This window comes from Carcharodon carcharias, chromosome 17, assembly GCF_017639515.1.
Source record: "Carcharodon carcharias isolate sCarCar2 chromosome 17, sCarCar2.pri, whole genome shotgun sequence".
In the NCBI taxonomy this organism is placed as follows: Eukaryota; Metazoa; Chordata; class Chondrichthyes; order Lamniformes; family Lamnidae; genus Carcharodon; species Carcharodon carcharias.
In genome coordinates, this window is record NC_054483.1 from 102,295,091 (window position 1) to 102,309,242 (window position 14,152).

General features: G+C 46.4%; 1 protein-coding gene across 1 annotated transcript in view; it reads left to right on the plus strand.

Moving 5' to 3' along the window:
• LOC121289691 (beta-TrCP-like) overlaps nt 1-13,844 on the plus strand; it is a 218,268-nt gene extending 204,424 nt beyond the window's left edge. The window contains exons 10-13 of the mRNA XM_041209316.1: nt 500-618; nt 1,397-1,507; nt 11,516-11,594; nt 13,683-13,844. Coding sequence (XP_041065250.1) covers nt 500-618; nt 1,397-1,507; nt 11,516-11,594; nt 13,683-13,844 — 471 coding nt within the window. The remainder of the gene's footprint in view (nt 1-499; nt 619-1,396; nt 1,508-11,515; nt 11,595-13,682) is intronic.
• The last annotated feature ends 308 nt before the right edge of the window (nt 13,845-14,152 follow it).

The following is a 14,152-nucleotide window of genomic DNA, read 5'->3' on the forward strand; positions in this document are numbered from 1 at the left end:
TAATATATATATATTTATATAATGTATATATTTACTTATAAAATTCTAACAGGACTAGACAGGTACATGCAGGAAGGATGTTCCCAATGGTGGAGGAGTCCAGAACCAGGACTCATAGTCTGAGGATATGTGGTAGACCTTTTAGGACTGAGATGAGGAGAAATTTCTTCACCCAGAGTATGGTGAGCCTGTGGAATTCGCTACCACAGAAAGTAGTTGAGGCCAAAACATTGTATGTTTTCAAGAAGGAGTTAGATATAGCTCTTGGGGCAAAAGGGATCAAAGGATATGGGGAGAAAGCGGGAGCAAGCTATTGAGTTGGATGATCAGCCATGATCATGATGAATGGCGGAGCAGGCTCGAAGGGCCGAATGGACTACTCCTGCTCCTAGTTTCTATGTTTCTATACTCTGAAGAAATAGCTTGTATCTTACTTGTTGCACCTTGTGCTCTGTTGAAGAATTAACAAAACCATTTCCCTGCTTCCAATTGATTCTAGATTTGGAACACAAGCACTTGTGAATTTGTACGAACACTGAATGGGCACAAGCGTGGGATTGCCTGTTTACAATATCGAGATAGACTGGTTGTCAGTGGATCATCAGATAACACCATCCGGTGAGCTCCTCTCCACCACTTCCTTGTCCAGTTAAGTAACCTGTGTAAATCACCAAGGTCTATTACGCCATATGATTCAGAAACCTGACTGAAGAGAAGAGAAAATGTCAACATATCAATTTCACAAAACAAGTTGGATCATGAAATTGTGCCATTTTCCACAATGTGATCACATGACCACACAGATTAACTAGCATTGACATCGAAGGTATCAGTGGTACATTAATATTTGCTCTTCAGCCAAGATTCAGTGGATAACACTCTCACCCTGAAGTCAGGAGGTTGGGGGTACAATCTCCTCTCTAAAGACTTGAGCTCAAGCTAAGGTGACAGTCCTGAGGGGCTGCTGTACAGTCGCGAGTGCCATCTCTTTGATTAGATGTCAAAGCAAGGCCCCAGACATCTCCCTCTCAGATGGACGTAATAGATCTCATTGCCTCTATGGAAGAAGCGTCAGGAGGTTCTCACCAGTTTTCTGATCAATATTTATCCCTCAGCCAATGTCACTAAGGCAGATTGTCTGATCATTTATCTCGATGCTGTGTGATTGTTGGCTGTTGAGTTTAATACTTTGCATCAGTCACTCTACTTCATAAAGTACTTCAATGATTTTAAGGTTCTTTGAAATGTCCTGAAGTCATGAAATGGACCACGGAAATGCAAGGTGTATTGTGCAGGTGTCCGAGTCCCTGGTGCTGTGCTGGTGTCACAGGTATTGATAATTGATAGTCTAAGATAGAGAAATTAATGTAAACTCCATCTTTTCTCCCCACCACAGATTGTGGGACATTGAATGTGGTGCATGCCTGCGGGTATTAGAGGGCCATGAGGAGTTGGTACGCTGCATCCGCTTTGACAGCAAGAGAATTGTTAGTGGTGCCTATGACGGGTAAGAAGTTCATCCCTCACCCATTGTTACCCGTGGGGTATCTGTCTGATCAGTGTCCAGGGCCATGGGGGACACATTAGTCTCTTGAACTTACACTGACTGCCTCCCAAAACAAGTGCCTGTGCTGCACAAATGGTTCAACCCTTTCCTGCTCCATGCATTCCTGCTCCATCCCTTCCTGATCCATTTTTCCTCCTACATGCCTTCCCTACTCAACCATTCTCTGGACCAGTGACAAGCAGCATTTTGGGGGAGTGTTAGAGAAGAAATCATCAGCCCCCAGGGATTTTTTTCCATCTATTAAATGATAAGTGCAGAAAGCTGGACTGTTCTCCCTGTGGGCAGCACATTTCACCGGGAGCACCGTGTGAGGGACCCAGTCTGATAAATACAGACACAGATAGCAGAATCATGTTTCTCTGTCCATAGATGCTGCCAGACCTACTGAGTTTTTCGAGCATTTTCTGTTTTTATTTCAGTTATAGAAGTTCTGTCAATATCTGAATGGCAAATAACGTGAGGAGTTGCTATGCTGCGTCCGCTAGGAGAGGTGATGGTACAGTGATATTGTCACTAGACTAGTAATCTAGAGACCCAGGGTAATGCTTTGGGGAACCGGGTTCGAATCCTACCAGAGCAGATGGTGGAATTGGAATTCAATAAAAATCTAGAATTAAAAGTCTAATGACCATGGCAGCACAGTGTTATACAGTTGGGAGGGAGTTGCCCTGGGAGTCCTCAATATTGACTCCGGACCCCATGAAGTCTCATGGCATCAGGTCAAACATGGGCAAGGAAACCTCCTGCTGATTACCACGTACCGCCCTCCCTCAGCTGATGAATCAGTGCTCCTCCATGTTGAACACCACTTGGAGGAAGCACTGAGGGTGGCAAGGGCGCTGGATGTACTCTGGGTGGGGGACTTCAATGTCCATCAACAACAGTGGCTCGGTAGCACGACCACAGATCAAGCTGGCTGAGTCCTAAAGGGCATAGCTGCTAGACTGAGTCCGTGGCAGGTGGTGAGGGAACCGACAAGAGGGAAAAACATACTTGACCTAATCCTCACCAACCTGCCTGCCTCGGATGCAATTGTCCATGACAGTTTCGGTAGGAGTGACCACCGCATGGTCCTTGTGGTGATGAAGTCCTGCCTTCACATTGAGGATACCTTCCATCGTGTTATGTGGCACCAACACCGTGCTAAATGGGATAGATATTGAACAAATCTAGCAACTCAAGACTGGGTATCCGTGAGGTGCTGTGGGCCGTCAGGAGCAGCAGAATTGCTTGAACACAATCTGTAACGTCAAAACCCGGCATATCCCCCACTCTACCATTACCATCAAGATAGGGGATCAACCCTGGTTCAATGAAGAGTGCAGGAGGGCATGGCAGGAGCAGCACCAGGCATATCTAAAAATGAGATGTCAACCTGGTGAAGCTACAACACAGGACTACCTGCATGTCAAACAGCATAAGCAGCAAGTGATAGACAGAGATAAGCGATCCCACAACCAACGGATCAAATCTAAGCTCTGCAGTCCTGCCACATCCAGTCGTGAATGTTGGTGGACAATTAAACAACTCACTGGAGGAGGAGGCTCCATAGGTATCCCCATCCTCAATGATGGAGGAGCCCAGCACCTCAGTGCAAAAAATAAGGCTGAAAAGCATCTGCTATAATTTTCAGCCAGAAGTGGATGATCCATCTCGGCCTCCTCAGGAGGTCCGCAGCATCACAGATGCTAGTCTTCAGCCAATTCGATTCACTCCACATGATATCAAGAAATGGCTGAAGGCACTGGATACTGCAAAGGCTATGGGTCCTGACAATATTGTGACAATAGTACTGAAGACTTGTGCTCCAGAACTTGCCGTGCCCCTAGCCAAGCTGTTCCAGTACAGCTATAACACTGGCATCTACCCAGCTATGTGGAAAATTGCCCAGGTATGCCCTGTACACAAAAAGCAGGATAAATGCAACCTGGCCAATTACCGGCCCACCCCAGTCTACTCTCGATCATCAGTAAAGTAATGGAGGGGGTCATCAACAGTGCTATCAAGTGGCATTTGCCTAGCAATAACCTGCTCATTGACGCCCAATTTGGGTTCCGCCAGGGCCACTTAGCTCCTGACCTCATTACAGCCTTGGTTCAAACATGGACAAATGAGCTGAATTCCCAAGATGAGGTGAGAGTGACTGCCCTTAACATCAAGGCAGCATTTGCCTGTGTGGCATCAAGGATCCTTAGCAAAACTGGAGTCAATGGAAATCAGGGGGAAAACTATCTGCATGTTGGAGTCATACCTAGCACAATGGAAGATGGCTGTGGTTGTTGGAGGTCAGTCATCTCAGCTCCAGGGCATCACTGCAGGAGTTCCTCAGGGTAGTGTTCTAGGCCCAACCATCTTCAGCTGCTTCATCAATGTCGTTCCTTCAATCATAAGGTCAGAAGTGGAGATGTTCACTGATGATTGCACAATGTTCACCACCTTTCGCGACTCCTCAGATACTGAAGCAGTCCATGTCCAAATGCAGCAAGACCTGGGCAATATCTAGGCTTGAGCTGACAAGTGGCAAATAACATTTGCACCACACAAATGTCAGGCAATGACCATCTCCAACAAGAGAGAATCCAACCATTGCTCCTTGATGTTCAATAGCATTACCATCACTGAATCCCCCACTATCAACATCCTGGGGGTTACCATTGACCACAAACTGCACAAGACTAGCCATATAAATATTGTGGCTACAAGAGCAGGTCAGAGGCTAGGAGTCCTGCAATGAGTAACTGACCTCCTGGCTCCCCAAAGCCTGTCCACCATCTACAAGGCACAAATCAGGTGAATGATGGAATACTCCCCACTTGCCTGGATGAGTGCAGCTCCCACAACACTGAATAAGTTTGATACCGTCCAGGATAAAGTAGCACCAAATCCACAAACATTCGCTTCGTCCACCACCTATGCACAGTAGCAGCAGTGTGCACCATCCACAAGATGCACTGCAGGAATTCACCAAGGCTCCTTCGACAGCACCTTCCAAACCCACGACCATTACCATCTAGGACAAAGGCAGCAAGTAGATGGGAACACCACCATTTGGAAGTTCCTCTCCAAGTCACTCACCATCCTGACTTGGAAACATATCGCCGTTCCTTCAATGTCATTAGGTCAAAATTCTGGAACTCCCTCCCTAACAGCACTGTGGGTGTGTACCTACATCACATGGACTGCAGCAGTTCAAAAAGGCAGCTCACCACCATCTTCTGAAGGGTAACTAGGGATGGGCAATAAATGCTGGCCCAGCCAGTGATGCCCACATCCGATGAATTAATTTAAAAAGAGGTTACTGGGGCTGATTTCACAATAGTAGTAGGGGAAAGGGCAGGAGTTTGAGGCTGCGACAGCAACAATCTCTAACACATGCTTCCTGCAAGCAATAATTCCTGCAGGGATCACAGATTCACCCCTAACACCTGCGATGGGAACCACAGCCCGAAACATTCCTCTTTCAAATCTTTCTAGAGTTTTCAGCAATTTTGTGTCAGATTTTGAACATTTTAGCCTTGATATTAGTAAGGAGGTGGGGAGGATGTAAAACGTGAGGGGCTAAGTTACTTTATTTTAACTAACCTCCCCACAATACGGTCTGGTTTCTGCCAGGCAAGGGCAGTTAAAATTGAGACCTTTTAGCCTATCATTTTACTGCTCCATTGATTTCCGATGATCAGTTTCCAGGAGCTAACGTTCAAAATTCCAGTCAGGACAGCAAAGGAACAGGACAGCTTTAAGATTTCTCATTTAGTGGGCCCCGCCACTCTGAACCTATTTTATAATCCGATTTAAGGGCTATCACAAGGTTTAGTACGTTTGACTGTGTGGTGGGTAGCATTCTGCTTGTGACTTGTGTTAATATTAGGCCTTTCCCTGAAACATTCAGATAGCTTCCCATTCATACTGGGGCGGTATTGACACCGACAAGCTTGGGTAGTCACAGATTCGATTCCTAGCCAAGGCGTCAGGACGGATTCTAAAATTGACCTCAGCATCCCTGAGCTGAGCACCACTCTAAGCTTCCAGAAACTTGAGTAAATGAATTAAGGTGATAGTCTGTGATTGAGGGAGTGTTGCAATGTCAGAGTTACCTTTGTTTGGATGAAATGTTAAATCAAGGCCCCACTTGCCCTCCCAAGTGGATGTAAAAGATCCCATGGTGTGATTTGAAGGACAGCAGAGAGGTACCCCACCCACAGTGCCCTGACCAATATTTATCCCTCAGCCAGTTCTGTTGAAGGGTCATGAGGACTCGAAATGTCAACTGTGCTCTTCTCCGCCGATGCTGCCAGACCTGCTGAGTTTTTCCAGGTATTTCTATTTATGTTTTTGTCACCAGAGCAGATACTTGTTCGTTTATTGCATTGCTATTTGTGGGAGCTTGCTGTGCTCAAATTGACTACCACACTTCCTACATTACAAAAGTAACAACAAGTTCTTTAGTTCATCTTAAGGTCATGAAAGATGCTATAAAAATGCAAATTGTTTCTTTCTTTATATGAACATGTGACGATGTTGGACAGGAAAAAAATGGCTGGTCTATCTAGGCTATCACATCCTGCTTCAGACCCTTCCCACTCACCCAGATTCATATAAGCTCAAGGGGAGGGGAATAACAATATAAAACCAACAATCTATTAGGGGGAAATAAATTAGAACAAATCATCTCTGACCCCTCCCTCCGACGTGTAACTGGTCCAGCAGGCCACACTGAGCATGATTTATGTTATTTGGCATTTCAGCTTTGTGTGATATAGGGGAGAATTGTCCCCATGTCGGGCAGGCCAGTTGGGAGCGGGCGCAGTCGGGTGCAGAGCCGATCGCCACCCGCAATCGGTCCGCGCCACCATTTTATGTGGGCGGGACAATCAAAGCCCGCACAGCATGATGCACGGCCGGTAGCAGCACTACCCGTGCAGGCAGGGGGGAGGAGGGAGAGTCACCTGTGCGCAAAAGAGAGCAGAAATCTCCTTGAGGCACGGAGCTGCCTCAGCAAGATTAAGAACATGTTGAGAACTTTTAATAAAGAAAGTTAAAAATTATTTACACACGTCCCCTCATGTGACAGTGTCACATGAGTTGGGACATGTTTATGAATTGAGCAACATTTATTTATTTATTTAATAAAACCTTCAGGAAACCTCATCCCGCCCGTGGATGAGGTTTCCTGAAAAATGCAAAGGCCGCTTGGGCTCTTCGCCTGCCCAGCAACCTTAAGGTTGGAAGGGCAGTGTTGATAATGACTTCAATTGGTTTTTAAATGGCCTTAACAGGCTTTTGTCAGGTCGGCGGGCACGCAGCCACCTCCGGCGCACGTCCACCAATAAAAGATCTGAATGACGCGAGGTGATGTCAGGATGCATGTGTGTCGGAGTGCCAGGCCCACCCCCGCACATCGACGTGAAAATTCTGGCCATGATCTCCATCCCACCCAGGGTCATAGGAACAGGAGGAGGTCATTCAGCCCCTCAAGGCTATTCCACCATTCCATTAGATCATTGCTGACCAATATCTTAATTCCATCAACTCATCCTAATTCAGTAATCCTTAATAGCCAGGAGCTGGTGCAGCTGTCATTTGAAGATACAAAGTAAATTGGCATCCGCCACATGAGCCAGCAACATGTTCTCTGGGAGTGACCATGTGTGTGTTTGTGCGCGCGTGTGTGTTTGTGTGTTTGTGTGTGCGTGTGTGTTTGTGCGCGCGTGTGTATTTGTGCGCGTGTATTTGTGTGTTTGTGCACGTGTTTGTGCATATCTGCATGCACATGTGTGTCTGCACGTGCACATGTGTGTGTCTGCATGTGCACGTGTGTGTGTGTGTCTGCGTGTGTGTTTCTGCACAGGCACGTGTGTGTGTGTCTGCATGAGTACATGTATGTATGCATATGTGTGTCTGCATGCACATGTGTGTCTGCATGCATGTGTGTGTGTCTGCATGTGCAAATGTATGTGTGCACGCACATGTGTGTGGGTGATAGATTGGGGATGGCTGTGATGGATCCAAGACACTCGGCCAGCACTCACACTTTACACGTATGAACTGTGGTCTGGAATGTGTTGCCTGAAGGGGCAATGGAAGCACATTGAACAGTAACTTCTGAAAGGGAAGTGGATAAATACTTGAAGGGGATAAAATTTGCATGGCCATGAAAACAAAAGACTTGCATTTATATAGTGCCTTTCATGACTATCGGACATTCCAAAGCACTTTACAGCCAATACTTTTGCAACGTAGTCACTGTTGTAATGTAGGCAAATGGCAGGAAGGAGTGGGACTAAGCTCTTTCAAAGAGCCAGCATAGCCACGATGGGCCAAACATCTTCTGTGCTATAGGATTCTATGTACGGGATAGTTGTCACATTCATGGGGAGTATAACATGGGATCAGACTTGCACCTTACTAGGGAGAGAAAAAACTTTGGGGCAGGGGGGAAGCGATGCTGGAGACTCCTATTCATCACAAGGGTAACAACCATGGCCCAATTCTAAGACCTGATTAGTTTAACAACAGGAGGTAACTGATTATGACATCATTAACTAGCAACAGGTCCCACACTGGTCCGTTACAAGCTCAGCTTGTGACCGTACTAATTTTCCACAGTAATGAACAGGCGTCAGCATCTCTTCCAAAGCATTTATCTTCCTTGTGAAGATTAGTGAAGGTTAGCAGCAACAAAGAGGTCATATACTCAACATTCTGTGCTAGTACAAGGGAGCAGCACTTCCCACATTCCCATCTTATCAAAGTATGCTGATTTATGTACTTCGCAGTTGTCCAAGGAATTCTATTTTGGGGATATATAAAATGTGAACAAAAGGCACCATACATTGTATAAATGCACCAGGGTGGCCCTAAATTACAGAGATCAGATTACGCTACTCAGGAATGGGAAACGGGATTTTCCTGCTTCAGAACTCTCTACTCCCTGTGAGAAAACTTCAAAGGCAACTAGGGTTAGGTAATGAATACTGGCCCAGCCAGCGAAGCCCAAATCCCATGAATGAATTTTTAAAAACTATAAAGAATGATGTATTGCTTTAGGATTGATGTTTATGGTAGAATATAACCGACCCAAACTTGATCTCCAAATGGTACTGTTAGTCGCTCGAGCTAGAGAGTTAGAATGACACTGATCTTTTCCTCGGAGACCTGAGTTGAAAGACAGGAGAAATGGAAGAAAAAGCTGTGCGCTGGCTCAGTGGCTGTCACCTCTATCAGAAGGTTGTCCAACTCCAGAGACTTGAGCACAGAATGTAGGCGTAGACTTTCAAAGCTGCACTATCGAAGTGCTGTGTTTCAGATAAACCATTAAACCAAGGCCTCATCTGTCCTCTTAGGTGGATATACCCAGACCCAGGGAGAGAAATTGTGGGCCCTAGTGCTTCTCCTATGAGCTCCTAATTCCTCACCACACCCCACACCCCAACCGACCTTTAACCCGCCCCTTCACATCCTTTAGGTGCCCAGAATTGGGAACCATAGTCACAGTGGGGACGAACTGTCTTATAAAGGTTTAGCAAAACTTTTTGGCTTTTGTACTTTTTGCCTCCATTTAGAAAGCCCATCGAAAGCTCAGGTTTCAGTGTAATATATTTAACAGTCACAGCTTTGTCAGACAGTTACACGCCACTTGGTCTTCATATTATGCAACTAGCTCCGCTTCTTTGAACCAGTCCCTATGCAATATCCAGACAGCAACACCCAAAAGACTTGAAGCTCACAAGCACTGTAAACAACAATCCTATGTACAAGTGAGAATATCTTTAACTAACAGTGACATACTTTATTGGCGCATAACTCCTGGTTTCACTTTCAAGTTTAAAAATGACAAAACCTTCCAGTAAATTAGCACCAACCAATGTTAACAGAAAAATTACATTTTGGGATGAGTGATAAAAATATTTTCATTTTAAATTGAAACTAATCACATTTATAATTGCCCATATGCCATAGGAAAGCAAAGTACTGCAGATGCTGGAAATCTGAAATTTAAACAGGAAGTGCTGGAAATACTGAGCAGGCCAGCCAGCATCGGTGGAGAGAGAAACAGAATCAAAGCTTCAGGTCCACAATATGCTCTAATTCTGACCACAGATGCCACCAGATATGCTGAGCATTTCCAACACTTCCCATTTCTATTGGAGCAAAATTAACCGCTTATGCCAGCCCTCCAAAAAACAATCAGACCCTTGTGAGCCTCCCATTCCCCTTCAGCAAGAAACCCAGCAACAGCTGCCTGAGATCTGGTTTGGCACAACATTAAACATGAAGTTCAAAAAAAAACTAAGGTATGAAGAAAACATAAACAACTTGCTGAACATAAAAAAAAATCAATGTCAAAGCAATAGATTGATCATTTAAAAAATTATAATTAATAAAGATCATTATTAAAAAGTACCAAGCAGCAGAGCTAACTAATGAAACCTTTTTTTGCCTTTTTCTTTAAGAAGTAGAACTAAGGAGAGATACGCTAGGCCCTTAGACTTGATCACCAGAGAAGGGGAAGGGAACCAGTGCCTAACTAAGGAGTTGGGTTCAACTAACACTGACCTTACATTCACCTCTGGTGGTGCAGATTCCAAGCTGGCGTCAGTGGAGTTCATATGAAAGTGGGGTTTGGAGGCAGGTTGCCTTCCAGCCTCAGTGTTCCTCCTCTCCCTGGCTGGTGTGGATAGGTTTTTGGGGAGGGGCAAGGTGTGTGTGTGTCCCCTCAGTGATCAGCATGCGTGTGTGCATGCGTGTGCATGTGTGTCCAGTTCACACCCAGTCTCAAGATTCTCACTCTCATACTCAATTTCAAGGGAAGACTGAGGTCAGGAGAGATTGCCCCCACCACTGGAATTGCACCTCATGTTGTCAAAGTCTCAACACCACAGCCCCAAACATAGACAAAACCAGTGTTACAGACAGGAGGGGGTTAATTTAAACAGCACTACTTTCTCCTCTCACCACCCATCCATAAATAGGAAGGTGTTTTGATTTGCTTCCCCCCTCTATAAGTGTTGGTGTATTTCCCAAACCCTCAGTTTTGGTATGATCCAATTTTTTTATTAATAACCCCACAGCAAACTTGAGATAGGCTAAACTTAAAGGGTTAGTTCACTTGCACACACTCAAACACAGGAAGAGGGTTGCAATGTTGCCTCCTTTGCATTCATGCAGGAAATAGAGGAAAGAAAGATTTACAGTGCAGAGATCACAGAGAAAAGAAATATTGTTTCATGTTGGGGGGCTAGTGGCATGAGGGGTACCTGCATCAAAACAACTGTCATCAACCTGCTTGCGCTCCAGCCAGGCCTTAAGATTAAGGAAGCAGCATGCCGACAACCAGTCACAACAACAGCAATCATTGGTCAATTAGCCTGTCAATCAGGATGATCTATGTGCTGCATTGGCTGCTTTGGACACACCATCCAGATTGACAGGTCACTTGGCCAATGAGCCCAGGCCCCCCAAAGGCACAGGCCCTAGTGTTTAAGACCGTCTGCACCTCCTCTCTTGGGCCCTGGAAATATCCAATGGCCACTATTTGAAGAGGAGCCAGGGAGTTCTACCCAGTGTATGGCCAATATTAATCCCTCAACCAACATCTGTAAAATATATTGGCTGATCACATATTGCTGTAGAATTTTGCCAAGTGCAGTTTGACTGCTGTGTTCTTCATTAGCTATGAGGTACTTTGATATGTCCGAGGTCATGAATAAATATGTATTCTTTACTTCTATGTATCAGATATATCTCAAAATATTTTGCACTTTGATGAGCCTTTGAACCGTGATTACAGTTGTATTGGAAGCAGCCATCTTGTGCATAGGAAGGCCCCTCAGCCGGCCGATCAGAACAAATGCCCCAGATTAAAGGTGGGGGGATGGGGAGGTGCAGGTGCCTTTAGCTCTGTGTCTCTTTCAGGCTCCATGCTCAATTATTTCTGTTTTCAAACAGGAAGATCAAGGTGTGGGATCTGGAGGCTGCGTTGGATCCCCGAGCCCCTGCCGGAACTCTGTGCCTGAGAACCCTGGTGGTAAGTGGGCCTGAGGCACAGGATCTACTCAGGATGAATAATCCCAGGAGGGATGGAAAGAAAGCGAGCCTTGTAGCTGCAGGAAGTTGCCAGGCTGGGGCAGAGATGTGTGTGCCACACAGGGCAGGAGAGTGATGGCACAGTACACGAGTGCATAAGATACATTGTACAGGCTTTCCGAATGGACATCCACTTAGTTCCATGCGATTGGCCAGTGTTCCTTCCCTGATTGATAATCGCCATGGAAATTAGTGAGTTCCAATCAGATGGTGTGTTGATGAGCTCCTGAGTGCGAGCTCCAGGCTATGGTAAATACTGTCACCTCTGTCAGTGTTTGGTGGAAGAAACTGTTCTACTTCATGTTGTGTGTCTTGGGACATTTTACACTATATAAATGCAGGTACTTGTTGCTATGTGACATAACATTAAATGAGCTGCTGCTGGCTGAGATGTTACTCTCCCAATATGTGGTGACATTATGTCCTTATCACCAAATCTCACATTGGTTTCATCCTCTGCCCCTCGGATACTTCCTCCTCCTTTGAGCAACTCAACTTGCTCCACCCCTCTCACCCCTCCTTCAAAATTTTCCACCAAGGAAAATGAATCCCACCGAAGCCAGCATGGAGTCTGCACCACCAGAGGTGAGCACAAGGTTGGTGTTAGTTGACCTAACTCCTTAGCTTGGCACCGGTTCCCTCCCGCTTCCCTAGTGATCAAGTCTAAGGGCCTAGCCTGCCTCTCTCTAGCTCTATCACATTTATCTGCTCCCCACGTCCAAACTTTCCACCTAATTTTCTGTTCAAGATAATGTCTTGTCTTCCCTCCCTCAGTTTCTGCACTGAGTGACTTCACAACCTAAGGGACGTTTGGTCATCAGCTCCTGTTGTCCTCACTTCTCTTAATGCAATGTGCTTGTGACTTCCCTAAACCTCTTACTGTAGTTTCCCTTTTATCTCCTCTCATTCACTCTGAGCTCACCTTGTACATGAAGACCCACCCCTTTGATACATTTCCACTAAATGGCTGACACTAATTATTTCTGGCCCCTCGACCTAGCTGACAGTATAAATAGTATCCTCACCTTTGGTGCTTTCCCATTTTTTTGTAAACCGCCATCATTACCCCATGCTCAAACAAAAATTCCCAACACATCTAAGTGATGTGAGATATTACTCTTTTCCAGAGAGTAAGACGTTACTCTCTCGCCAGGAGTGAGGCGTTACTCTCTCGCCAGGAGTGAGGCGTTACTCCCTCGCCAGCAGTGAGGCGTTACTCCCTTGCCAGGAGTGAGGCATTACTCTCTCGCCAGGAGTGAGGCATTACTCTCTCGCCAGGAGTGAGGCGTTACTCTCTCGCCAGGAGTGAGGCGTTACTCTCTCGCCAGGAGTGAGGCGTTACTCTCTCGCCAGGAGTGAGGCGTTACTCTCTCGCCAGGAGTGAGGCGTTACTCTCTCGCCAGCAGTGAGGCGTTACTCTCTCTCCAAGAGTGAGGCGTTACTCCCTCGCCAGCAGTGAGGCGTTACTCCCTCACCAGGAGTGAGGCGTTACACTCTCGCCAGGAGTGAGGCGTTACACTCTCGCCAGGAGTGAGGCGTTACTCTCTCGCCAGCAGTGAGGCGTTACTCCCTCACCAGGAGTGAGGCGTTACTCCCTCGCCAGCAGTGAGGCGTTACTCCCTCACCAGGAGTGAGGCGTTACACTCTCGCCAGGAGTGAGGCGTTACTCTCTCGCCAGCAGTGAGGCGTTACTCTCTCGCCAGCAGTGAGGCGTTACTCTCTCGCCAGGAGTGAGGCGTTACTCTCTCGCCAGCAGTGAGGCGTTACTCTCTCGCCAGCAGTGAGGCGTTACTCTCTCGCCAGCAGTGAGGCGTTACTCTCTCGCCAGGAGTGAGGCGTTACTCCCTCGCCAGCAGTGAGGCGTTACTCTCTCGCCAGGAGTGAGGCGTTACTCCCTCGCCAGCAGTGAGGCGTTACTCCCTCGCCAGCAGTGAGGCATTACTCCCTCGCCAGCAGTGAGGCGTTACTCTTTTCCAGAGATGTCAATTCTAACTGCTTTTGGGTGAAATGTTTTTTGATCCAATTCCAGGAGCATTCTGGGAGAGTTTTCCGCCTACAGTTCGATGAATTTCAAATTGTGAGTAGCTCCCACGATGACACAATCTTAATCTGGGACTTCCTGAATGAACCAACAATACAGAACGGGTCTGGGTCTTCATCCTCCAGAGCCTTCAACTACAGCTCCAGATAGACAACACTCCGCTTGCCCCTTACACTTGCACAGGTAAAGCTGCCTTGTCATCTCTTCCAATCATCACAGTATAGTGCTGAGCCATCACTGGGACTAGACGTATATTACTCTTATAGTGACCCTGTGAATGAGGTGGATTAACATCAGTAGAGATACAGTCAGTAACACAGTGCACTGGGGGAACGGGGTTACTGAGTGACAGTGTGTGGGAGCTGGATTAACATCAGTGGATATATAATCAGTAACATAGGGTGCTGGGGGAGAGGGGTTATTGAGTGACAGTGTGAGGGAACTGTATTCACATCAGT